General features: G+C 45.6%; 1 protein-coding gene across 7 annotated transcripts in view; it reads right to left on the bottom strand.

Moving 5' to 3' along the window:
- DENND1B (DENN domain containing 1B) overlaps positions 1-27414 on the bottom strand; it is a 187013-nt gene that overhangs the window by 89605 nt on the left and 69994 nt on the right. For 5 of the 7 annotated variants that reach the window (XM_066597193.1, XM_066597188.1, XM_066597191.1 and 2 more), the window contains exons 6-10: positions 25007-25076; positions 21924-22004; positions 18449-18508; positions 4952-5005; positions 1439-1549 (exon numbers count right to left, since the gene is read on the bottom strand). In XM_066597193.1, coding sequence (XP_066453290.1) covers positions 1439-1549; positions 4952-5005; positions 18449-18508; positions 21924-22004; positions 25007-25076 — 376 coding nt within the window. The remainder of the gene's footprint in view (positions 1-1438; positions 1550-4951; positions 5006-18448; positions 18509-21923; positions 22005-25006; positions 25077-27414) is intronic. The other 2 variants (XM_066597190.1, XM_066597192.1) reach the window with 2 other exon arrangements.

Genomic DNA, 27414 nt, shown 5'->3' with positions numbered 1-27414 from the left:
TTGATCAAATTGTGTGCTAAGAACTGAGCTTATACTTAATAGTCACCTGAAAAGTTAGGCACACTTTAAAATACAGTGTGTATCTTGGGAGAAGGAGATGGGGTGTCAATGTTGGACTCATGTGCATCAAAACAATCTAACTTTTTTGAAACATAAATAGAATAACTAGAGTTGTCCATAGTAACTGATCAGGGTGCGGCCTTCATGTTCTAATTTGCCTTTAAAAAAATTAAAGTTGAATGTACTACATCAGTATGGACGACACCACCTTTTTTTTTGAAAAATTTTTAAGATCTATTTCGATATACCGTGATGCATATCCTCATTTGTTAGACATTAAAGCTAGAGATGAGCGAGCATGCCCGGTAAGGTCAGTTACTCGAGCGAGCCTCGCTCATCTCGAGTAACTACCTTCTACTCTGAGCGAGCTTGGGGGGGGGGCGGTTGGGGGGTAGAGAGGGAGATCTCTCGCACTCCCCCCCCCCCCCCCAAAAAATCTCCCCTCCGCTCTCCCCCGAGCACACTCGGAGGAGAAGGCAGTTACTCGAGATGAGCGAGGCTCGCTCAAGTAACTGACCTTACTGGGCGTGCTCGCTCATCTCTAATTAAAGCACAACCATAAAACTCCTAATGCGAATTATGGTTTCTAACTGCCCCGTCCTGTCCCTTTTCCGTTCATTTTGTGCCGTAAGCGTGGGATTCAAGGATGACAAAGAGAAAAGTCAAACATTCACAACAGAGGAAAATCATTGTGTGCTAATGTCTAGGTGAAGGTAGATTGAAACAGTGAAGAGAAGGCTTAGAGAATTCACTCGAAAAGAAAACCCTCTTCTGTTCACAAAGGAGCATCTATGTGCATCCAGGTGACAGCAGACACCATTGTGAGAGCCTCTTCATTGGGTTTTATGTGCCTTCTGTATGTGTGGATAATCAGAAAAGTCATTATGCTGCTCAAGAGCTTCATGGAACCAATGAAATAAAAGACCTCTTGATCAACAGGAGAGCGAGCAGAAAAAAAAGAATGACTTAATGTATTTAAAACCCAGATGCTATAAGTCAGCATTATGTACCTTTTCATATTACGAAAAAAAAACAAAGTGAGCAGGTGGAAAGTGGGATGAATAACATAGTTATGGGGTTCAATCAGTTGGGCTGAATAGGCTTGAAAGTCTACAGTCTATTGTAGATCGCCGGAAAATGGCAACAAAACCATCACTAATAAAGGGATCTCCACAAGTGGGCCCTTCTGGGTCCAGGGATTAATAATTACGTTTTTTTTTCAAATTACCATATACCGCGGCACATGTATTAGTACGTTCTTCATACATTGAAGCTGAATCAAGATCTTATTACATGTACTGTATATGATACATTTATCACACTGGATATTTGTGATAAGGTTCTGCAGGAGTGAACATGCAGTAAATTCTGTACTCACCGTGCTCAGCTTTCGGGAGGTGAAGATAATTCTGCGTTCATGTAGCATGCTGGCATATATCTGCAGCATATTATTTACATCCACCGCGACAAAATATTCCGTCAGATTCCGCTGTTTACAGAAAGTGTAGCAAAGTAATAGTTACTAAGCATACATATTACCTTACAAATACCTGGCATATCTGCACTAGGGGCTCTACCAGATTATACTAAGTGTCTAATGCTGAATGTTATAGATACGTGACATACACAAAACAGCTGTGCGAATGACAAGTGTCAGTGTTGCCAATCAGGATCAGACTCCGCAGAGTTTAGGGTTTGTAGTCTATGGAGACGTATACAGTATGTCTGCATGTCAATTGGAGACTGCAAATACCCCTGGTGATCACTTTTTTGCCAAATGTTATGGAAGATAATATCTATAAGCTTTTTGGACTTTCTCTTCCATGTCCGTCACTCATGGAGCAAAAGTGCCTTTCGTAATAAAGGCTAGTATTAAAAGGTAATGAACAGAGATGATTGTTTAATGAATAACAATGTTCAGACATAAGTCAGTGGAGACCATATGTTACTTCCTGAAAAACTGTACAGAATGTTCATTTTATGAGGTTTTCATTTTTTTTGCTTCCGATTTATTCTTTGTGGTTTTTTTTAAAAATAATGAAAAAAATAAAAAAGGGCAAAAAATAATTCCCAGCATGCCATAAAAGCTGCAAAACATGACATTTGTACTTAAAGGCAACCGGTTACATTCTACAAACACCATATATAAGTTATGGTTCTTATAGGCCAGGGAACGAGACGTCCGGGATGTGCCCTTGATACTTACCAGGCTCCCCGCCCCTATGCTATCACCGGTGGATCTGGCAGTATGACCGGCTTCTGCAGGCTGTGCCCAGGCACTCTCACTACTCCCGTGTCCAGCCTGCAGAAGAGAGTCATAGTGCCTGATGGAGCACGGACTTCCACTGATGATAGCGTAGGAAAGGGGAGCCCAGTGAGTGTGTAAAGCACCCCCTGACTCCTCACCCCTGTCCTGTTAGCACTATTAGTTTACGGAGCGTTTAGGAATGTGACAGGTTCCTTTTAACTTACAGAAATCTTCGTATTGGTTTATATTGAAAAGTGTGTAACATTTCAGTTGCTGCCGAAGGAAGGATCAGCAGTTCCCTGCAGTTTCATGGAAGTATAACACACACTTAAAGTGTAACGTTATTTCTAAAACCGTCTGGCATGTCATAAGGACATCAGAAGTATTGCTACAATGAATAGAAGCGCTCGGCTGGGAGCTGCGCCCGCTCGGCCATTATTTACGAGTGCTGTACAGACTCCTTACACTTTCTATTGAACCTGTAGACTGCTCCGGGCAGGGCCGAAAACAGCTGAATAAACACACAGCTTGCAGGAGTGCTTCTGCCCATTTGTTTTAGCCAACCAACAGGGTCTGGGCATCCGGGCTAGCATCGATCAATACTTTTGGAATGTCAGAAGTTTTTAAAAGTTTAGTTACTCTTTGATGGAAAACTCCATTTTGGGTGACCTACAACTTTCGGCAGCTCAGATCTACATTAAGCGTTGAATATCTTTGCAAATGTGTCTAATCATCTTGTACAGCCGTTAACTTATTTGAGGTTTTAGTTTTTATTTAGACAGAAAGCCAAACTCAAAATGTAGCTGGAAGCAGTGCGTTATGGGAGTTCAGGTGACAGTTACGCGGTTCAGTTTGAACCAAGCTGTTAGATCACATGACTCTCTTGGTATCAGCACTCTGCCTACTCCAAAACATAATTAGTAATTGTACAGAACACAAAAACAGTATAAAGTGTGCTTCACATTTTTTTGTTTTTTTGCATTTTTATATTGATCATAAGATTACAATCCTTCATACTTTCCATTTTTTTTATTAAAAGGGGTCCATTAAAATCTGTTCTAACTCGATTTTTCTAGACTAAAGAACAGTAAAACTACTGAGAGTTCGAGAAGATGTAAGGAATTGGATGTTTGATATCACTAGCGCACTAGCCAGGGTCTGGAAATGTTGGGTGACCATTCTAATGGTAGCTAAAAACGGGTGGATTTAGTGATTTTCACTACTGAAAACAGGAGAGGGTAATCTAAGAACTAAGGAACAAATGATAGAATTACCATGTATACTCGAGTATAAGCCTAGTTTTTCAGTACATTTTTTATGCTGAAAAAGACCCTCTCGGCTTATACTCGAGTGAGGTAAAAAAACAAAGCAAAAAAAAACCTGCAATACATACCTCCCAGCCGGCGTCTGTGTCCCCGGCACGATGGTCTCCCCGGCAGTGCGGCAATCTGATTGAGAATTCTCCCCACTGTTATCTCCCTGCTCAGCTTTGAATTCCCCCGCCGTCAGCGCTGTGTAGGTAAGTGCTGTTATTGGGTTGAGTGCCAGCCAATCACAGCCGGCGCTCGATCATTCACAGCCATTGGTTTATTGAGCGCCGGCTGTGCTTGGCTGGTGCTCAATCCAATCAAAGCACTTAACTACACAGCGCTGATGGCAGGGGAATTCAAAGCCGAGCGGAGAGAGGCCAGCAGGGAGAATTCTCAAACAGCTTGCTGCACTTCCAGGGAGACCATCGCGCCGGGGACACAGACGCTGGCTGGGAGGTGAGTATTTCATTTTTCCTTTACCTAGTATATACTCCAATATAGCTAGGCTTATAAGTGAGTCAATAAGTTTTACCAGTTTTTTGTGGTAAAACGTATTGGCTCGGCTTATACTCAGGTCGGCTAATACTCGAGTATATACGGTAAATATTTTAACAATTAGGCCAGGCTCACACAAACTATCTGGCACGCCGCCAGTACACAGTGACGTTGCATGCTTGTGGTGTGCCACTCATAGCCATGTACTATATTGGTGTGTATGCGTGCGTAATACGCGCCAACATAGAGCATGCTGTGATTTTTCTTGCTTGCCCATGGCAGATTGGTACAGCATATTACACACACAAGACCCGCGTGTGGAATACGCCGTACTAACACGCTCGTGTAAGTCAGGCCTTAGTCGGAAGTAATGCATTTGAGGTCTTCGATTTTTCCAAATAGAGATGCGTTATGAGTAGAGTTCTTATGGTTTTTTTCTCATACTTTGCAGAAACATTTGGCACTACTTCTTGTGGCGGTGGGACTCTTGAATACAATGTACCAAGTGGGGGCGCAAATTAAAAATGTGTTATTCAAAAACTGGAAAAACTAAAAAAAATACAGCTGGAACCGATAAAATAGTTGTTAAAGTGGTCTCCTGTAACACTAATAGATTTACGCATATTTTGTGGTATTAAGGCAACTGGATGCAAGTAGACGACAGCTCTTAAACTGGAATAAGAATCAATGATTGGATTCTCCTTGCTGGGGTTTTCTCTAACACATGTACGAGTCTCTCTTTAATGTGAAACAGAACACACAAAGTGATTAAGTTAACAAGTAAACAGGCTTCTTCAAGGAAAACAGACAAGTGGTTAAAACCCAATTAGATACATACACTTTCAGGGATTGTCGGCAGTCCGGTTACATCAGGAGTAATGAAGAACGAGTGCTAGGTGGAAGGCAGGGTCGGGAAAAATACAACACAGGTTAATTAGGATTTAATAAGTATCTTAGTTGGTACTTGGTGCAGGGATGGGGGATTGGAGGGGGGGGGGGCAATAGGATTAATTAGTTTTGTGGAATGTGGACAGAAAATGATTTCAATGACAAATGATACAAAGTAAGTAAGTAGCGCCCTTACATTACAGTAATCAGGATAGAAAGTGTACAAGGCATGCTATGTTATTAAGACAGAGGGCTGGATATAATGTGTGCTCTTCATACGGTAACCTCAGAACCTCTTTTTAAGAACAATGTGCAGTTTGCCATATTTTACGTGAAAAGTTTGTTTTAAACATCACAATTTCAACTAATTTTGATTTTACTACACTTTCTATACAAAATGAACTAATGCTTTCAATGTTCCCTACAGTACTGTTGGGTAACCAGTAAGGCTATACTGTGGTGGGATAATAGGGAGAAAAGTGCATTGCCTTATTAACCCTTTAAGGACCATATACGGTAAATATACGGTGCTTGGTTCTGAGCTTTAATCCAGCCCCCCCGAAAATATGGTGCAGGTTTAAAGCCCCTGCTTCTGCAATCAAGCAGGAGAATGTTGGAATCTCCGCTGTTAGTCACAGTTGAGAATCCGGAGGAGAAGGGAGAAGCGTTTTTTAACCCCTTCTGCCTTCTCCTTTCCCGGGTACATAGCACTAAATGAGTGCTACGCACTAAGAAGCGAACGTGGAAGCGTTTCCTCCACTACGCGACCCGGCAATCACGTGACTGCCGGGAGCCCCCTTGCAGGGTCCTAGCGAACCCTGATCAGCTCTGCCAGTGACTATTGGATGCCCCAGCTACAATGGAAAAGTGTCAACTAAAAGAAATAGATCCCCAGAGGTCCTTTATGACATCACAGGGGTTATACATGGTAAAAAAATTGTTACAAAAATAAGTTAAAAAAATTACAGAATAAAATAAAAATATATACATAAAAAAGAAAATGACCCAAAACCGACATCATCCAAAACAGTCGCCGTATGCACCCTGCAATCCGAAACCATACATTTTATACATCAAAACGTCCAAAACAAAACAAGGAACCCGTTACTATACTTTATTTTAGTGCAAATTTACTAATTAAAAAAGCAACAACTTTAAATGTTAAAAAAAATTCTTTTTTTACGCTCAATAAAAAGGAAAAAAAAGTAAATGATAAAGATTAGAGATGAGCGAACGCGTTCGTCCGAGCTTGATATTCGTGCGAATATTAGGGTGTTCGGGATGTTCGTTATTCGTAACGAACACCATGCGGTGTTCTGGTTACTTTCACTTCCTTCCCTGAGACGTTAGCGCGCTTTTCTGGCCAATTGAAAGACAGGGAAGGCATTACAACTTCCCCCTGCAACGTTTAAGCCCTATACCACCCCCCTGCTGTGAGTGGCTGGCGAGATCAGGTGTTCGCCTAATATAAAAGTCGGCCCCTCCCGCGGCTCGCCTCAGATGCGGTGTGAGTTAGATGAGGGACAGTGCTGTTTATACCGGAGCTGCTGTAGGGAAAGAATTGGTAGTTAGTGTAGGCTTCAAGACCCCCCAAAGGTCCTTATTAGGGCCACTGATAGCTGTGTGTTGGCTGCTGTTAGCAGTGGCATTTTTTTTTCTTCTCAAAATCGGCTCTGCAGAGCGTTGCACCTGGCATTAGGGACAGAAGTGCTGCATAGGCAGGGAGAGTGTTAGGAGTGAGTGTAGCCTTCAAGAACCTCAACGGTCCTTTCTAGGGCCATATTTATCCGTGTGCAGTACTGTCCAGGCTGCTGTTAGCTGTGCTGCATTTTTTTTGGGCTTCTCAAAATCGCCTCTGCAGAGCATTCCACCCTCCATTGATACTGCAGGGAAAGAATTGTGTAGGCAGGGCCACAACACAGTTATTATTCATAGAATATACGCAGTGCTGCCTTTTGGTGGAAAAACAAGTGGAAACAAATCTATTTGTCCAGCCTCTGTCCGTCCTTACGGGCGGTGGACACGTGTGAGCTGCGTGAAAAACATTGCTAAATCATACGCACCCAGCTACGCTTTACTGCTGGCTTCGCCATTTGCTTTCCTTAATTGGGAAAAAAAATACCTGCTCTGCCAGAGTTATAATAACTCTGCTACCCTCACGTTCTGTGACACATAAGCAGGGACACAGCACAGTTATTAAACTTCTCATGTTCATTGAATATACGCAGTGCTGCCTTTTGGTGGGAAAAAACTGAAAACAAATCTATTTGTCCAGCCTCTGTCCGTCCTAACGCCTGTGGACACGTGTGAGCTGCGTGAAAAACATTGCTAAAGCATACGCACCCAGCTACGCTTTACTGCTGGCTTCGCCATTTGCTTTCCTTAATTGGGAAAAAAAATACCTGCTCTGCCAGAGTTATAATAACTCTGCTACCCTCACGTTCTGTGACACATAAGCAGGGACACAGCACAGTTATTAAACTTCTCATGTTCATTGAATATACGCAGTGCTGCCTTTTGGTGGGAAAAAACTGAAAACAAATCTATTTGTCCAGCCTCTGTCCGTCCTAACGCCTGTGGACACGTGTGAGCTGCGTGAAAAACATTGCTAAATCATACGCACCCAGCTACGCTTTACTGCTGGCTTCGCCATTTGCTTTCCTTAATTGGGAAAAAAAATACCTGCTCTGCCAGAGTTATAATAACTCTGCTACCCTCACGTTCTGTGACACATAAGCAGGGACACAGCACAGTTATTAAACTTAGATTATTCATTCACTAGAGGCAGTGGGGCCTTTCGTTTTCCCAAAAGGGCAAAAATTATATTTGGCCTGCAGTCTTGCGCCAATTTATTTCCTGCCTGTTAAATCAAATCACTGGTAATACAGCATGCTGAGGGGTAGGGGTAGGCCTAGAGGACGTGGACGTGGCCGAGGACGCGGAGGGCCAAGTCAGGGTGTGGGCACAGGCCGAGCTCCTGATCCCGGTGTGTCGCAGCCGACTGCTGCGCGATTAGGAGAGAGGCACGTTTCTGGCGTCCCCACATTCATCGCCCAATTAATGGGTCCACGCGGGAGACGGTTATTAGAAAATGAGCAGTGTGAGCAGGTCCTGTCCTGGATGGCAGAAAGTGCTTCGAGCAACCTATCGTCAACACGCAGTTCTGCGCCGTCCACTGCTGCAAATCCGAATCCTCTGTCTGCTGCTCCTCCTTCCTCCCAGCCTCCTCACTCCACTACAATGACACCTGCTCAGGAGCGGGAACACTCCCAGGAACTGTTCTCGGGCCCCTGCTCAGATTGGGCAGCAGCGGTTCCTCTCCCACCAGAGGAGTTTATAGTCACTGATGCCCAACCATTCGAAAGTTCCCGGGGTCCGGGGGATGAGGCTGGGGACTTCCGCCAACTGTCTCAACAACTTTCTGTGGGTGAGGAGGACGATGACGATCATACACAGTTGTCTTGCAGTGAGGTAGTAGTAAGGGCAGTAAGTCCGAGGGAGCAGCGCACAGAGGATTCGGAGGAAGAGCAGCAGGACGATGAGGTGACTGACCCCACCTGGTGTGCAACGCTTACTCTGGAGGACAGGTCTTCAGAGGGGGAGTCAAGGGCATCAGCAGGGCAGGTTGCAAGAGGCAGTGCGGTGGCCAGGGGTAGAGGCAGGGCCAGACTGAATAATCCACCAAGTGTTTCCCAAAGCGCCCCCTCGCGCCATGCCACCCTGCAGAGGCCGAGGTGCTCTAAGGTCTGGCAGTTTTTCACAGAGACGCCTGACGACCGACGAACAGTGGTGTGCAACCTTTGTTGCGCAAAGCTCAGCCGGGGAGCCAACACCAACAGCCTCACCACCACCACCATGCGCAGGCATATGATGGCCAAGCACCCCACAAGGTGGGACGAAGGCCGTTCACCGCCTCCGGTTTGCACCCCTGCCTCTCCCCCTGTGCCCCAACCTGCCACTGAGATGCAACCCCCCTCTCAGGACACAGGCACGACCGTCTCATGGCCTGCACCCACACCCTCACCTCCGCTGTCCTCGGCCCCATCCACCAATGTCTCGCACCGCACAGTCCAGCCGTCGCTAGCGCAACTGTTGGAGCGCAAGCGCAAGTACGCCGCCACGCACCCGCACGCTCAAACGTTAACCGTCCGCATCGCAAAATTCATCAGCCTTGAGATGCTGCCGTATAGGGTTGTGGAAACGGAGTCCTTCAAAAGTATCATGGAGGCGGCGGCCCCGCGCTACTCAGTTCCCAGTCGCCACTACTTTTCCCGATGTGCCGTCCCAGCCCTGCACGACCACGTCTCCCGCAACATTGTACGCGCCCTCACCAACGCGGTTACTGCCACGGTCCACTTAACTACGGACACGTGGACAAGCACAGGCGGGCAGGGCCACTACATCTCCCTGACGGCACATTGGGTGAATTTAGTGGAGGCTGGGACAGAGTCAGAGCCTGGGACCGCTCACGTCCTACCCACCCCCAGAATTGCGGGCCCCAGCTCGGTGCTGGTATCTGCGGAGGTGTATGCTTCCTCCACTAAAGCACCCTCCTCCTCCTCTGTCTCGCAATCAAGATGTGTTAGCAGCAGCATGTCGCCAGCAGTCGGTGTCGCGCGGTGTGGCAGCACAGCGGTGGGCAAGCGTCAGCAGGCCGTGCTGAAACTACTCAGCTTAGGCGATAAGAGGCACACGGCCCACGAACTGCTGCAGGGTCTGACACAGCAGACCGACCGCTGGCTTGCGCCGCTGAGCCTCCAACCGGGCATGGTCGTGTGTGACAACGGCCGTAACCTGGTGGCGGCTCTGCAGCTCGGCAGCCTCACGCACGTGCCATGCCTGGCCCACGTCTTTAATTTGGTGGTTCAGCGCTTTCTGAAAAGCTACCCACGCTTGTCAGACCTGCTCGTAAAGGCGCGCCGGCTCTGCGCACATTTCCGCAAGTCCCACACGGACGCTGCCACCCTGCGCACCCTGCAACATCACTTTAAGCTGCCAGTGCACCGACTGCTGTGCGACGTGCCCACACGGTGGAACTCTACGCTCCACATGTTGGCCAGGCTCTATGAACAACGTAGAGCTATAGTCGAATACCAACTCCAACATGGGCGGCGCAGTGGGAGTCAGCCTCCTCAATTCCTTTCAGAAGAGTGGGCCTGGTTGGCAGACATCTGCCATGTCCTTGGTAATTTTGAGGAGTCTACCCAGGTGGTGAGCGGCGATGCTACAATCATTAGCGTCACCATTCCTCTGCTATGCATCTTGAGAAATTCCCTGCAAACCATAAAGGCAGCTGCTTTGCGCTCGGAAACGGGGGCGGGGGAAGACAGTATGCCGCTGGATAGTCAGGGCACCCTCCTGTCTATTTCTCAGCGCGTACAGGAGGAGGAGGAGGAGCATGAGGAGGATGAGGGGGAAGAGACAGCTTGGGCCGCTGCTGACGGTACACCGGCTGATTGCCTGTCATCCTTTCAGCGTGTATGGCCTGAGGAGGAGGAGGAGGAGGAGGATCCTGAAAGTGATCTTCCTAGTGATGACAGCCATGTGTTGCGTACTGGTACCCTGGCACACATGGCTGACTTCATGTTAGGATGCCTTTCTCGTGACCCTCGCGTTGCACGCATTCTGGCCACGACAGATTACTGGGTGTACACACTGCTCGATCCACGGTATAAGGAGAACCTGCCCACTCTGATTCCCGAAGAGGAAAGGGGTTCGAGAGTGTTGCTATACCACAGGACCCTTGCGGACAAGCTGATGGCAAAATTCCCAGCCGACAGCGCTAGTGGCAGAAGGCGCAGTTCCGAGGGCCATGTTGCAGGGGATGTGCGTAGATCGAGCAGCATGTACATCCCAGGCAGTGCAACAGTCTTTAAGGGCCTGGCCAGCTTTATGGCTCCCCACCAAGACTGTGTCACCGCTCCCCAGTCACGGCTGAGTCGGCGGGAGCACTGCAAAAGGATGGTGAGGGAGTACGTAGCGGATCGCACGACCATCCTTGGTGACGCCTCTGCCCCCTACAACTACTGGGTGTCGAAGCTGGACACGTGGCCTGAACTAGCCCTGTATGCCCTTGAGGTGCTTGCTTGTCCTGCGGCTAGCGTCTTGTCGGAAAGGGTGTTTAGTGCGGCTGGGGGAATCATCACAGATAAGCGTAGCCGCTTGTCAACCGACAGTGCCGACAGGCTAACACTCATCAAGATGAACAAAGGCTGGATTTCCCCAGACTTCTGTTCTCCACCAGCGGACAGCAGCGATACCTAAGCAATACGTAGGCTGCACCCGCGGATGGAAGCTACGTTCTCTCTCACCATCCAAAACGGGGACATTTCTGCTTCATCAATCTGTGTCTAATATTCCTCTTCCTCCTCCTCCTCCTCCTGCTCCTCCTCCTGAAACCTCACGTAATCACGCTGAACGGGCAATTTTTCTTAGGGCCACAAGGCTCACTCAAATAATTTTTCAGAACAATTTTTATAAGTTTCAATTAGCTTAAAAGCGTTGGAACTTTAACTTGAACCAATTTTTCGTTACACTGGGCTGCCTCCAGGCCTAGTTACCACTTAAGCCACATTAACCAAAGCGATTCACCTGCCATCTTGGTTGGGCATGGCCAATTTTTACTGAGGTACATTAGTACTGTTGGTACACCAATTTTTTGGGGCCCTCACCTACAGTGTAATCATAGTAATTTCTATGTTCTTCGCCTGCACTCATGGTACAGAAAGGTGTGTGGGGTTGGCCTACACTTTAGCTACATAAATGTCACTTGTGCCTTGGCTATACTAAGGCTACTGAAATGGAACTAAGACTGCGCTCCCGCTATACTGCTGCTTCAGAATTGTTACTGGGGCCTGTCTTGAGTGCTACTATTGCTTACATGGAACGAAGACTGCGCTCCCGCTATACTGCTGCTTCAGAATTGTTACTGGGGCCTGTCTTGAGTGCTACTATTGCTTACATGGAACGAAGACTGCGCTCCCGCTATACTGCTGCTTCAGAATTGTTACTGGGGCCTGTCTTGAGTGCTACTATTGCTTACATGGAACGAAGACTGCGCTCCCGCTATACTGCTGCTTCAGAATTGTTACTGGGGCCTGTCTTGAGTGCTACTATTGCTTACATGGAACGAAGACTGCGCTCCCGCTATACTGCTGCTTCAGAATTGTTACTGGGGCCTGTCTTGAGTGCTACTATTGCTTACATGGAACGGACACGTGGAGAGGACACGTAGTGCCTCAAAAACATCCCCCTCCTCCTCCAACAGGGAAAACATTGTTGGCAAATGCCTTTGCATTGGTTCGTCTGGTGGCAGTCCAAGAATTTCACCTTTACCGACACTACAAGAGAGCCCCCCCACCATCCCCCCGCCACGGCCCACTTAATCCTGGCCACATTCCGAAAACCAACAAAATACAACCGTGGTACTAGGTCCGCAGTCACCACCACATTACCACCAACGCGGTTACTGTTAAGGTGCATATAACCACGGACACGTGGAGAGGACACGTAGTGCCTCAAAAACATCCCCCTCCTCCTCCAACAGGGAAAACATTGTTGGCAAATGCCTTTGCATTGGTTCGTCTGGTGGCAGTCCAAGAATTTCACCTTTACCGACACTACAAGAGAGCCCCCCCACCATCCCCCCGCCACGGCCCACTTAATCCTGGCCACATTCCGAAAACCAACAAAATACAACCGTGGTACTAGGTCCGCAGTCACCACCACATTACCACCAACGCGGTTACTGTTAAGGTGCATATTACCAGTCTGACTGGGGCATGCAGACACCTTGACAGAATGAATAGTGTGTGGCACATAGGTTCCCCATTGCTATGCCCACGTGTGCAGCTCCTGATGGCGGTGGCACAGGATTATATTTCTCATTGCTTCTGTACAGCATTGTGGGCTATCGCCCCGCCCTTATTAAAGAGGGTCGCTACCTAGCCGTGCCAACCCTGTGCAGTGTGTGCCTGCGGTCCCTCGTCGTGGCAGACGCACTTCTAAATAGACATGAGGGTGGTGTGGCATGAGGGCAGCTGAAGGCTGCGCAGGGACAGTTTGGTGTGCGCTGTGGGGGGGAGGGGGTGCGGTTGGGCAGCATGTAACCCAGGAGAAGTGGCAGTGGAGTGTCATGCAGGCGGTGATTGTGCTTTGTTGGAGGTAGTGTGGTGCTTAGCAAAGGTATGCCATGCTAATGAGGGCTTTTCAGAAGTAAAAGTTGTTGGGGGGGGGGGGGCCCACTCTTGCCGCTATTGTGGCTTAATAGTGGGACCTGTGAACTTGAGATGCAGCCCAACATGTAGCCCCTCGCCTGCCCTATCCGTCACTGTGTCATTCCCATCACTTTCCTGAATTGCCCAGATTTTCACACATGAAAACCTTAGCGAGCATCGGCGAAATACAAAAATGTTCTGGTCGCCCATTGACTTCAATGGGGTTCGTTGTTCGAAACGAACCCTCGAGCATCACGGGAAGTTCGTTCCGAATAACGAACACCCGAACATTTTGGTGTTCGCTCATCTCTAATAAAGATACAAAAAATAGTCCTATGTGTCACGAAAGAAAAAAGAAAATGCAGCAAAAATAATTGTAGTAGCTGAAGGAAAAAAAAATAGGTCAGTAAAACCACCACATGGGTCAAATCCCTAAAAAGTGTTGGTCCTTTTGGTACAAAACAGCCTGGTCCTTAAAGGGTTAAAATGGAAAATACTTGTATGTACGTCCATCACATATCCCAAAAATAAGGGGTTCATTCCTCATTGTGGGAGAGCTGCTGTATGGTGATGGAAACATTTAAGCAGATCTATTATCTAAAAGAGGGGGCTACTGAGCAGCTCTAATAGGACACGTGGATATGGGTTTTCTCACGAGACAACCCCTTTAACTACAACATCACTCGTCTTTATTACACAGGCTGGCGCTTTAGAAAGGGTCTCCTGGAGGTTTTGCTGGACATACACTACATAATGGTCATTGCACAGTAAAAAACATCTTATTCTCATGGCTCTATGACAGCGCCGTGTGAGAGCTGTATATATCACAGCACAAAGGGGTCCCTTAATAGGAATGGCCGTGACCTTTTTATAAAGGTCCTCTATGAAAGGTTTCCACAACAAAATCTAATCCCCTTTTGGCCACGTAACTTTCTCAGTAACATCATAAGCAGGTAACAAAAGACACACAAAGTAGTACAGTGTTAACCCAAAAATAAGACACGTCTTTCCCCATAAGTCTTCTGTTTTATAATACTTACCTAGCAGGCGACATCCGGGTCCCTCCAGCTGCTCTCCGGAGTTCCGGTGCTCTTGGTTCAGTACTTAGCCGCCGACAGAAGATCGCCTGCTGGTTCATAAACACCGCCTCCAGCAAGCAATGGCTCTGATTGGTTCTCAAGCGTCGCGGCTAAGCCAATCAATGCAGCCAGCACTCAACGAACCAATCACAGCTATCGCATTGGTTCATTGAGAGCTGCATTCATTGGTTCTCGAGCCCCGCAGTTGAGCCAATCAGAGCCATCACTTGCTGGAGGCGGAAGTTTATGAACCCAGTTAACAGCAAGCGATCTTCTGTTGGCGGCTGAGGACTGCAGCAAGAGCACCGAAACTCCGGAGAGCAGTGGCAGGGAACCTGGACGGCGCCTGCTAGTTAATGTATTGCTTTTCTTTCATGTAGTGTAGCTAGGGCTTATTTTCAAGGAAGAGCTTATACTACAAGCCCCCCACCTCCCGAAAATGAGGGTAGGGCTTATTTTCGAGGAACACGATAATAGTGTGTGTTATGTATGTTCAAAAATTCTGTCTGCCTGTCTGTTCTTGCTAAAACATGGGAGAGGAACCCAACTCAGAAGATTAGGGAAATAATCCCCAAGGATTCTGTTCCATTTTTTAGCAATTAAGAACTGAATTGGTGAACTTAAGTGAACACGCAGCCTAACATGGTTGTTAAGATTAAAAAAGGCAAAGATTCATCAAGTTCAACCTAGTATTCTATACTGCTGTTCCAGAGGAAGGCAAAAAAACCCAAAACTCATGTTCTGTGAGGTTGCTGCCAATTTTGTTGTAGTAGGTGGAAAAAAATTCCACCCCCCCCCCCGCAACTTCAAACATATCCCCCTCCAAGAAAATCTGTATACAATAATGCAGTAAAACATAACAAAAAGGGCAAAGGAGTGTAGCTGCAGTATCACTCCGTCTATTGGTGTATGTGAGGCTGTAGGTGACGAGACGGGAGGCGGAGTAGAGATGGAGGGATTGAGTGGAGTGTTCAACCCGCTCCATAACCCCTTCCCGACACACATACAGCTATATATGTCCCATGCAGTTAGGACATACACAGCATATTCCATGTATGCAGAGGACTTAGGAGGCAAGCCCACTCCATACATGGTGGGTATCAGCAGCCTTTGACAGCCAACACCTGCCTGCAACAGATGCAATCAGAGATAACGCAAATTGTGGCCATTAACCCTTTTAAAAGCCGCTGTCTATTCTGATAGCAGCATTTGAATAATTCGAATGGCCCCGCCACAATAAGATCGCAGTGTTGCTGTCCGGATGTCATAGCAGCTTGGGGCTTACTGAAGGCCTCCAAGGCTGCCATTAGTTTTAGCCTATTAACCCCTCCGGTGGTGGGTTTCTTACCCCCCTGTCAGACCCACCAAGGCAGTTTTTTTAAATGAGCCAATAATTTAATTTCAACTAATTTTCCAGTCACGTTCCAAGAGCCATAACTTTTTCATTTTTCCATTGACACGGCCATTTGAGGGATTGTTTTTTGCGGGACAAGTTGTACTTTTTAATGGCATCATTTTGGGGTATATATAATTTGTAGGGAGATTGGGGGGAAAAGAAATTCTGCCATTTGTTTTCTGGATTTCATTTTTACGGCGTTCAGCGTGCAGAATTAATAGTGTGATAATGTTATTCTCTGAGTCACATGATTCCGGCGATACCGAGTTTATACAGATTTTTTATGTTTTGCTATTTTTGTTCATTTAAAACATTTTTTTTTCTTAAAGGTTTGCTTTTGTGTTGCCACATTCCAAGAGCCGTATTAATGTTATTTTTCCATTGCCAGAGCCCTAGAAGGCCGTGTTGTTTGCGGGATGAACTCTAGTCTTCATCTATCTAATTTTTTGGAACATGTAAAATTTTGATCGCTTTTTATTCCATTTTTTCTAGTGGCAAGATTAACAAAATCTGTAATTCTGGCATGTTTATTATTTTTCACTGCATTCTCTGAGCAGTATAAATTTTATATTAAAGTAATTCTACAGGCCGGTACGATTATATCAATACCAAATTATAATAGTTTCTTTCTTTTTCGCTACTTTTTCACCCTTTAAAAAAAAAAATTTTTTTTTTAAATTGCTGCATTTAAAGACCCCTAACGTTTTTATATCAGCCTAGCTGTGTAAGGGTTTTTATTTTGCAGGATGAGTTGTACTTTTTGTTAGTACCATTTGTTGATCTGTGCAGCATTTTTATCACTTTCGATTCCATTTTCTTTTAATGGTGAGAATAGCTAAATTAGCTATTTTTGCCATGTTTAAACTTTTTTTTAACCATGCAGATAAAATAATGTACTAATTTCCCTCTCTGGGTCATTACGAACGCAGATATACCACATGTGTAATTTTGTTTTTAATATTTTACAAAGTAAAGGGAGAAATGTGGGGTTTTTGCGTTTTTATTTTTTAATAATTTTTTTCCTATTTTTTTTTTTTTACTTTTTGTCCCGTTAGGAGACTTGAAGAATACTTTTTTTATTCTTCTAATACTCTGCTATTCTGAGGCATAGCTGGGTATTAGACAGGCTATGACGCATATTGCAGGGGGGGGGGGGTCCGATGGTCGCACAGACCGTGGCATGTAAAGGGTTAAACAGCATAGATCAGAGGTTTTCTCTGTTCTCTGCTGTAAGAGCTGGTGCCCGGCTATCATCTGACAGACGATCACCAGGTCTCACTGCCACGGGGACCATCGGCTAGCTTCTGACAAGCCAAAGATCACTGTGGCAACTTGTAAACAGTGTAGGTGTTGAAAAAACAGATCTGGGAAGTTGCCGGAAGATCGGTTATATCTTCCTGCTTCTTTTTTTAAAGCCCTGCACTGGTTCTCTGTGGGAGTGTGCAGGCGGTGTGTGTGCAGAACTCAATGCCACAGCTTATAGAATTGTGTTCTACATGGCCCCATAGTGAAACATAGCCTGGAAATCTTCTGGGCTATATCACTATGGGCAGTGGAGCTAGTCCCAGAAAATTTCTGGGACTGCCACTATAGTGAGTAAAACGTGCCTGTGGTACATCTTTAATAAGTAGCACATCAAAATACAGTATAATGCAATACCATAGTATTGCATTATACTGTATAAGCGATCAAATGATTTCAAGTTCAAGCTTCCTATGGGGACTAAAGAAAAAAAGTAAAGCTAAAAGTAGTAATAACTAAAATAAATACTTTTTAATTATTACAAAGAAAAGTAAATATTAAAAGCTAAAAACGGTCTTTTCCCAGCTGTTGCCTCGAAAAATGAAAAAAAAAAAACGTGAAAAAAAATAAGTAAAAATTTATATCAATGCATCCGTAAAAGGTCCAATTTGCTAAAATATCACATCATTAATCCCGGATGGTGAACGCTATCTGAACAAAATACACAATGCCAAAAATTGCACTATTTTAGTCACCCTGAATAAAAAGGGATTATAAAATGTCATACGGACTCCAAAATGATACCAATAAAAACTACAGGACATTCCGCAAAAAATGAGCCCTCACACAGCCATATCGGGGGGAAAATAACGTTTTTTGGAAAGTGGGAATGCCAGACCTGCAGAATGTGACCTGGGCCCAGAAGCATCAATGATGCTCGCTCATGAAAGGGAAAAGCAAGTTGTGAAAACTATGCATTTTCAAAAGGCAACAAAGGGATGTAAAGGCTAGATGTAAAGTTTTGTAAGTGATTAGGTCAATAACTGCACATTAGCTAGTGACATCAGCAATCTATGTCATCAGCTAGCTATAAATTTAATACATTCTCTGGAAAATAACCTTAGTGTATAACACAAGTCCAGCACAGACCAGTTCTAATAATCTGCGGTTTCCAAATGAAACCATATGAAAGCACACATTGTAATGTTCCCTTTAAGACATCTGAGGATATTGGAAAAGAGCAGAATTAAAGAATCAGAAAAAAAAATTATACAGTAATTTGTTGGAAAAAACAAAAATCACAATTTGCTCTATTCTAACCAGAAAAAGATAATCGACTTGTCATAATTAGTGGATTATTGCGGAAAGGCAACCTGCTACTTAATTACGGACGGCTTAGTGAAGTGGAATGCAGTGAATGTTTGCAGGAAAGGGACAGAATTGTCAGAATTAATTTCTACGATTGGAGAAAGTGTTTTGCTTGAGAGTAAAACTCACCCTGACCTGCGACTTACCAGCTGAGGGGGAGACTGGTGTTTTACAAGAGGTTCACGTGATATAAACTGTAGTGGGTTCTTGTAAATAGGAAATTGCAGCCGTTAGCAGTTCTCTAGATTCTAAGACTAGTGATCTCTATTTATAGGGGTGTGTGTATATGTGTAATATATATATATATATATATATATATGATTCTGGTCTCAGCAAGTAAAAGGTGCATTTAGACACAAAGATGACCGCTCAAAGGATGGCTTTTGAGCGATCATTTTTTGCATAAAACTTCTACTTAGTGCTAATGCCTCTTAGTACCAATTAGTAGCATGTGAGCCACAGGAAGCTGTATTCAGGTAACAGACCACCCGCTGTTCTCTGAATACATTCCCTTTGTAGTGCTGTCAGGGCTGACAGCTGTAATCAGCTGTAATCAGCGCTCCCTGGGCAGAACACAGCATGCGGTCCATCTTATCAGTTGTTCTGCCTAACAGAAAAGTGAAAGATGAGCACATTTACACCCAGCGATTATTGCTCAAAAGCCATCTTTTGAGCGATAATCGTTGTCTCCAAATGGGCCTTTAGTCATGGAATACTATTAACTTTTTGTATTGTTTCTTTGTGGTTTTTAAGATCTCTGCTTGCAGTCATAAATACAACATTTGCTTACTTCCAGAGGATTTGTCCTAGCTATGTGATGATCGCACATTACTTGGACCTTTACAAGACACGGATCTGATGTGATGATTTAGTGATCCTGCACTGAGCAGGGGGTTGGACCGATGACCCTGGAGGTCCCTTCCGACTCTACCATTCTATGATTCTATGATAACTGTACTGTAATGCTAAAGAGTTGTTGATTGTGTGATCCTTATAGGATAGGACAGCAGAAAATGCAGTCCTAAGCTCTCGCTCACAACCTGAAGATCGCAAGTTCAATCCCCACATGGTTCAGGTAGCCGGCTCAAAGTTGACTCAGCCTTCCATCCTTCCGACCTAGCTTGGTGGTGGTGGTGGTGGTGGTGGTGGTGGGGTAATAAATAAAAATTACCTGAAAGCGCTGCGGAATAAGTTGGCGATATACAAATAACAAGATTTTATTTATTTATTTGAACTAGAAGTAAGCAATGCAGTACTGAATGACAGCAAGGAGAGATCTTGACAACCACATGGAACTATTACATAAAGTATATTGGCAGCTTGCATAACTTTTCATCACCCTTGTTTGCTGAAATCACAATAACTCTTTAAAGAGGGCCGGTTGGCTGCATAGCTCTGCGGCTAGCACCCCAATGACTATCACCGCTTTTTGTTATGCTCCCCTCCGTTTGTCTGTACGGGCTCTTCTTAGATCCAGCAACTAGTGCTGTGGATCTGACAAGTGGGCAGTCTCCACTGTCAAGTCCTACATCACCCACTAAGTGCTGGAAACCGCCCACTTGACAGTTTCCCAGCTTCGAAAGCGGAATCTTAGTAGGGCCCATATGGGCGAATGGAGAAGAGTATGAAAAAAAAAAGGAGAAGTGGTGATAGAGCTGCAGAGCTATGCAGCCAGCTTTTCTGACCTTACAACATTACAGGTCCTCTATAATGTTTGCATACAGAATGCAAATGTGCAGAGGAATAGTAATGTATTCATGACCTTACATTATAAAGTGTTATTACTAGTACGGCATTAATGGCACTAGATGTAGGGACTTCTGTCATCTCTCACAACCATACATACCAACAACACATACACAAGTCTAGCTCCTCCTTCCTGGAAAATACAGAAATAGATTCCCATTTCTGAACATATAGCGTATCCCCCAGAGTGGAGGTGCCCGCTTTATTAGAGACAGCTGCCCTTTAGTGATTGGCGCTCTGTGCGTGGGGATTAGACTTGTGATCTGAAGTGCAGCATAAAATTAAGTAAGTTTTCGGTGGATGAATTGCAGTGTTAATCCACATTAGACTGGGAAAATCAAGCGATCTGAGCGGCTCTCAACACAACCAACTAGGTGGGGTTTTCTTGTGCAACTATGTTGAGAATTTGCCAAGAATGGAAAAACTTCCAACAAAAGGGGATCCCCTGGACATAAACAACTCATCGACAAAAGGGGTCAGAGGGAGATGTCAAGAATGGTTCTGATAAACAGGCTGGTGTTCCAACTAACCTGTGTGCACATAACTCGTTGTTCTTTAGCATGGCAGAGCTATAACAGCAGATGATCAGTTGCTGACTAAGGCCTCCTGCACACGGGCAGATTTGCATTGCAAAATCTGAAGCAGGCTTCCCCCTCCGGATTCTGCACCGAATCCAGCCCATAGCATGCTATGGCTATATGCGATTTCCTGCCCATGAGTGGAAATGGATTGTGATTTTCTGCTTGCAGGGGAGAAATCACAGCACGCTGCTATTATGTGCCGGCTACGCACAGCCGACTTCCACTGAAGTCAATGGAAGCAGTCTGTCCCACGGTCATTTTGCAATAGCCATTGTAGAATGGTCATGGGAGCGGTGATGGCACGGCGTCATCTCTACTGTGCATGTGTGCCGCAGCATCGGCCGGCACATCAGCAGCAGAGAAGAATACGGCGGAGAGTAGAGATGAGCGAGCCTACTCGGTAAGACAGTTACTCGAGCGAGCATCGCTCTTCTCGAGTAACTGCTTAGTGATCCGAGCAGGCTCGGGTGGGCTGCGGGGGGGGAGCGGAGCGGTGCGGGAGGAAGAGTAAGAGAGATCTCTCTCTTCCCCCGCAGCCCACCCGAGCCTGCTCGGATCACTAAGCAGTTCCTCGAGAACAGCGATGCTCACTCGAGTAACTGTCTTACGAGTAGGCTCACTCATCTCTAGCGGAGAGGGACGCAGGTATCACCGGCTGTGCACCGGGTTGAACTCTGCTGCGGGAATCCTGCATGCGGGTCCGACCTCCCCGTGTGCAGGTGGCCTAAGAGAAACAGAAATACGAAACTCCAGTGGGCAAAAGAACGCAAAAATTGTATCACTGAGCAGCGAAAAAACACTTGGTTTCAACAGATTTCTGTTACATCATGCTAATGGGAGGCTTCAGAATTTAGCGCAAACAGCATGAATTGATTAACCCTTACTGTTCAAAGCATGCCAGTACCCCCAACGGCCAGAAACTACCCTGTCCACACGGGGCAGTATTCCTGCAGGACAATTTCAGCATCTAGCAGAATCTATGCCACGATCAATTGCTGCAGTTCTGAAGGCCAAAAGGAGGTCCAACGTGTTACTAGATGGGCGTCTCTAATAAAGTGGTCATCCGGTGTCCATAAGATCAACGCATTGTAGATTCTATTAAGGTGGGACACATGAAAGAATGCTAATCCATAGAGTATAAGTGACAGCACATTCATGCATTCACTCTCTTCAAGCTACGCTCAAACCTACCTTCCAATGGAAACAGAAAACTATTACTAAACAATGAACTTTAATTAAAAAAATAATATTAAAAAAACAAAAAACAACACACTAGTGAAAACCTTCTGCTTACCAGGTTGAGACTCACAGGAGTGTAGGCTTCAGGGACGGGATGGTTGTACAGAGTCTTTAATACATCATTCAAATCACTTTCCTGAGTTAACAAAAAAAAATGTTAAAACTTTCAGTGTAAGATGATAAAATATTGAAGTGTAAACCCAGTTCTACAAGAGAAATCATCATATTGCACAACGTATCCGTATAATGCGGCTCCACAGAAGGGCACGGTCTGTGCTGCAGGCTGCCCCTATATTCAGGACAGGAGCCCATACTGTAGGATCCCATCAAATCCTAAAGAACTGACTTCCCACACTGAAGACGGGAACCCAGGAAACGACAGGACGGGCGCCCCCTGCTGTGCGGCCATGTGCGGCCTGCAGCATACCCCCTGCTCATCTAGGAAAAGGATGGAGAAAACATTATATTGCAAAGCCCTTCAATATACAGTAATAGAGCGTCAAGCAATCACACTGTAAAGCCTGGTACCTGGACAGCGTGCCGTACGCTGCAGAACAGACCTCTGCTGGCGCAGGGGTTTCATGTACTGCCCTGAAGCCCCCCGTGCTGGACTATGAAGATGCAGCAAATACAGATCCAATTGCAATGAGAGGTGAATTATTTAGCATTTTGGATTACTGTATACCCGTTGTCCTTTTCTTGTCCCGGGACACTGACATATAGTAATCATTTGCATCAGTAGAAGGGGTGTTCAAGTTAAGGGGAACATGTTCCATCCTTCCAGCACCCAAAACTAAGTTATGCCGGTTTCAGGGGATGGGACGGGCAGCCGGGTGATTTATTTTTTCTACTCACAAGCGGCCTGGCTCCAGTGCCGCTACCTGGTGAAGATGGAACGCGGGCGAAAATCAGAGTCCTATGCGCAGGGTCTGCTATACAAGTCTATGGAAGGTGCGCACATGGGACTCTGAAGAGAGTCAGATCTTTCTGCCGTGTGCCGACTTCTGCGGCCAACAGCGGTGTATCGCCGGAGCGGGCGAGTATAAAATATATATCACCCGACTCAGTCACTTCCCCTATCAGCACCGTAATGCTGTTGTGGGGACCTAACCAGTTCCCTTTAAAGAAGGCAAACAAACTGCAACTGAATTCTGAATTATTAAATAGGTTGTACCATAATTCCAGGTTATCCTCTGTCCACACTACAGGGAATAACTTGCCGATGGTGGAGGTTTTACTGCCGAGATCCCCACCAATCCTGAGAACAAGGATTCGATGTCCCGCTCACTATGGGGTTACAGCACCGTCGGCAGCGGGGAGGAGACTGAATAGAGCGCCGACGCTCTATTCAATTGCAATGGGACTGCGGAGATAACCGAGCGCAATCACTCAGGTATTTCCAACAGCACCATTGCAATGAATGGAGTGCCGACCATGCATGCTCACACAGCGCTCCATTCATTCATTCATCCTGATGCCACTGAGCGGGGAGAAGCAACCCCACACTGGCAGGCAGAGGGGGACACAAACCCCCATTCTCAAAATTAGTGGGGGTCTCAACAGTGAGACCCCCACCAATCCTCAAGTTATCCATTATCCTGTATATAGGGCATACGTCTGATCCTGCTACACTGCTGTTCCACACTAATGTATGCCTTACTACCTCCTGGTGGGGAAGGGTATGGTATCTCCTTAGGGAGAGCACCTAGTAAAGAGACTTATAAGGCCATGCATGTTCCTTTGGGAAATGTATGCAAATGGAAAGATGTAACAACGCCTCTACAGCGCCGCCTATTGGAAGGCAGCATTCCTGCAAATTTATGTCAGACCTTTTAAATGGAATCTGTCAGCTTGAACATTCTGTCCATTCTGCAGGCAGCATGTCATAGAGCAGGAGGAGCTGAGCAGATTGATATATAGATTTATGGGGAAAGATTCCGTAGAGCTTGTATTTTAGTAATTTATATATCTGCACATTCTGAGCTGAACAGTCCAATGGGCGGAGCTATCAGTGACTAACAGCTCTCTGTATATGACAGTGTATGCACACATAACTGTCAATCACTGATAGCTCCACCCATTGGACTGTTAAGCTCAGAATTAACAGAGATATAAATGAATCCATTACAAGTTCTACTGAATCTTTCTCCATAAAACCATATATCAGCCTGCTCGGCTGCTCCTGCCCTATAGCATCATGCCTGCAGTTTGGACAGCATGTTCCAGTGACATACTCCCTTTAACAAGCCTCGTAACGATGACTGGGAATACAAGTCAAAGCCATAGAGGGAAACATCCCCATGTACAGACTGTTTGGGGTTTTAACCCCTCAGTAGGGTTGCTGGCTTGGCTAGGTAAGAGGCCTATGACGTAGGTCAGGAAGGGTATAGTTTCTCTTTAGGAAGAGCACCTAAAAGGTGTGAAGAGACTTATAAAGCCATGCGTGCTTCTCTGATAAATATGCAAATGGAAAGATAGAACAATGCCTCTACAGTAGGTGGCGCTGTAGAAGCATTGTTTTATCTTCCTATTTGCATTACTATCCCCTATAACAGGATGGTGCTTCTCAAAACCAGCAATTTCAAGAAGCGATATATTCCCCAAAATGTCTTAAGCCCCATTTACACGGGACGATTATCGCTCAAAATTTGCTCAACGATGTCTTTTGAGCGATAATGGTTGCGTGTAAATGCTACCATTGTTTGCTTTTTGTCCGAACGCTGATTTTATGTTGAGTTTAAAATCCATTGTTCGGCCAGAGAGCTGATAGCAGGGACCGCACACTGCGATTCTCCATGGGAGCGCTGATAACACTGTATGCAGCTTCAATCCTGTGGCAGAAAAAAGGGCTGTATGCAGCTAACAGGCCACCTGCTGTTCTCTGCATACAGCGAAGAGAGGCTAATTTACATGCAAATGAAAATAATATGCTAATAATGGGCATTCGTGCCGATTAGCAGCTTATGCAAAAATAATCGCTCAAATGGTCATTCTCCCTATCTTTTGAACGAATTTTGAGCAGCCATCTTTGCGTGTAAATGGGGCTTTATTCTGGCCAGAATCTTTCTGCTTTACATGTGTAGTCAAAAATATTCCTGGAACAGCAGGTAAGAGGTTAAAATAATCAAAAGCATTTACCTGTTCCTTAACTAAATAGTCAGCCAATGTGTTTAAGAGCTTGTAGTAGACTTCAAACCAGGGCAAATAACTGAGGGAACAAAAACGGTATTATAAACTCCATATGAAGAAGACAACAGCGTAGGCGCTATATCCATAGATCTCCATACATATACATAGGGCCAATCAGTGCAAGTAGCAGAGACAGTTGCTGATTTATTTCCTGGGGAGGACATGCTGCCGCGCACTGCAGGGCCGAGTCATTTATCATATCACTGCATGAATATTGTTCTCTACTGTCTCATGAAAAATAGCATGTCCCCTCCGCGGGTTCGTGTCTCCTCTGGGTGGCAGATTTATGTCCCTGCTTCAGAGGGATACTGAGCTTGCACAGCAGAGTGCAGGAGAGGTCATGCATTTCAATGGCTGGCCCTTCTTGGAGAGGTGCAGTCACGGGGCCCATTACAACGGAAGAACTGCACACAACGGAGGCATGCAGGCTCAACCTGTCTAATGTGGAGTAAGAAGGCAGTGATGACTACAGAAGAACCCCAGGAACATGCCCATCATATAGCGGACAATCTATAAGGTGTGCAGCTAGATACCGTATGTATGTATGTTGTGTACAATAAAGGCAAACACTACCATGCTGATAACCATGGAAGCTTCAGTGCTGACAACATGTGTCTCATGCAAAAATGGACTTTTGACGTTAGGGTATGGTCATACGGGATGTACTCACTATGGAAAATCCACCATGAATATGTTAAATTAGGGCAGAACAAGCAGCTCATGCCCCTCAGCTCACTAATGTAGCAAACTGACCTATTAACCCTTTCCAATCCACTGTCTGATGTCTAAAGACATTCTGACTGAAGGCTGTACAGCTCTGAGGTTGAAAGACGTCCGGCAGGGTATTCTTACTGCATATTACTGGCCGCTCTGTTGTCGGGGGGCCTCTCCAGCTTGTCCCATACTGCGGTACTGGCTCTAGCCAGCAGATGGCGCCATTGTATAATGACAGAAAGAGAAAGCCCCCTAGGAAACCCTGAATCAAAAATTGGATTGCAAAGGGTTAAAGGGGTTTTCCAGGCAAATACTGTTCATGGCCCATCCTCAGACTAGTTGATCATCTGGGATCCACAGCTTATGAATCTGGCCAATCAACTGTTCGGGTGCCCGCTGTCAGCACCACAACACAGTGTACAGCACAGAGGCTGAACGCTCCGACCCCTATGTAGTAATTGAAGGCACAACTTCCATTACAATCAATAACAGTTGCGCCTGCAGTTACCAACACCACCCCCTACACAGAGGTCGGAGCCACCTGCTTCCATCCCATACACTGTGCTGTAGCACAGACAGCAAGTGCCTGAACAGCTGATCAGCTGGGGTCCCAAGTGATAGACCTGAGCCAATCAACTATTGATGGCGTATCCTAATCTGGGCTTTAGAAGGGGTGGTTCAGCTGAAAACTATTGATGGTCTATCTTTAGTATATTGGGGAGGATGACCACTGCCTGTGACCCTCGCAGATCACCTGTTTGCCAAGCCAAAGCACTCATGCACTGAGCTGATTTTTGCAGGAAGCAGACAGCTCCATAAACACTGCAGTGGTCAGGCCTGGTATAACAGGCAAAGTTTCCATTTACTTCAAAGAAAATTGCGTGTAATACCTTGCCTGGCCACTGTAGCTGGAACGGGGCTGTCTGCTTCCTGCAGAAATCAGCTCAGTGCATGAGTACATTGGCTTATCTTTGGGGTCCAGGGAATGGACCCTCGTTGATCTATTGATGGCCTATCCTAACAATAGGTCCTCAACAGTTCTAACTGGACAACTCCTTTGAAGGAGTTGTCCCAGCAGAGATAACCCCTTTCTGAATGTGAACAGCTGATTACTCCAAATCCCACACCTTACACCCGTGGCAACCAGCTGATTTTTCTGGAGAAAGCCATGACTAGCCAGGTATCTCCACTGCAGGAGAAAGTTAGTGTTACATGACGCCCATAATATAAGCCTGGCTCTTACAGAGCATCTCTTGGTTCTGGCTCATAGAGGATGGAACCACATAGGGGACCCCACTCTAATGACATTCATAAGGACCGAATAGGACATATGAACTGGGATTGGGTTTGGGCACAACCCTTTTAATGAAGAAGGTAGCCAATAAATACAATAGCAATAGGTAAATATAACACATGGGTTAGAGGCTTAAAGATATTGTTGGCTGTCAACCAGAAGACCACATCTTGAAACTAAAATAAGATGGTGCAGAGGACTATATATGTGACATTTAAGCCCTTGCATGACCATTATGTGGATTATATGTAGTAGCACATGGACATACACTGATACAGAATAATAGATAATAGAAACCTTCATTTACAAGGTACGGAATACTTATGAATGTGTTTCTATGTATATACAG

This window comes from Eleutherodactylus coqui, chromosome 3 (assembly GCF_035609145.1).
Source record: "Eleutherodactylus coqui strain aEleCoq1 chromosome 3, aEleCoq1.hap1, whole genome shotgun sequence".
NCBI lineage: Eukaryota > Metazoa > Chordata > Amphibia > Anura > Eleutherodactylidae > Eleutherodactylus > Eleutherodactylus coqui.
The sequence above is the reverse complement of the archived record's forward strand: the minus strand, read 5'-3'. Positions and strand labels throughout refer to the sequence as shown.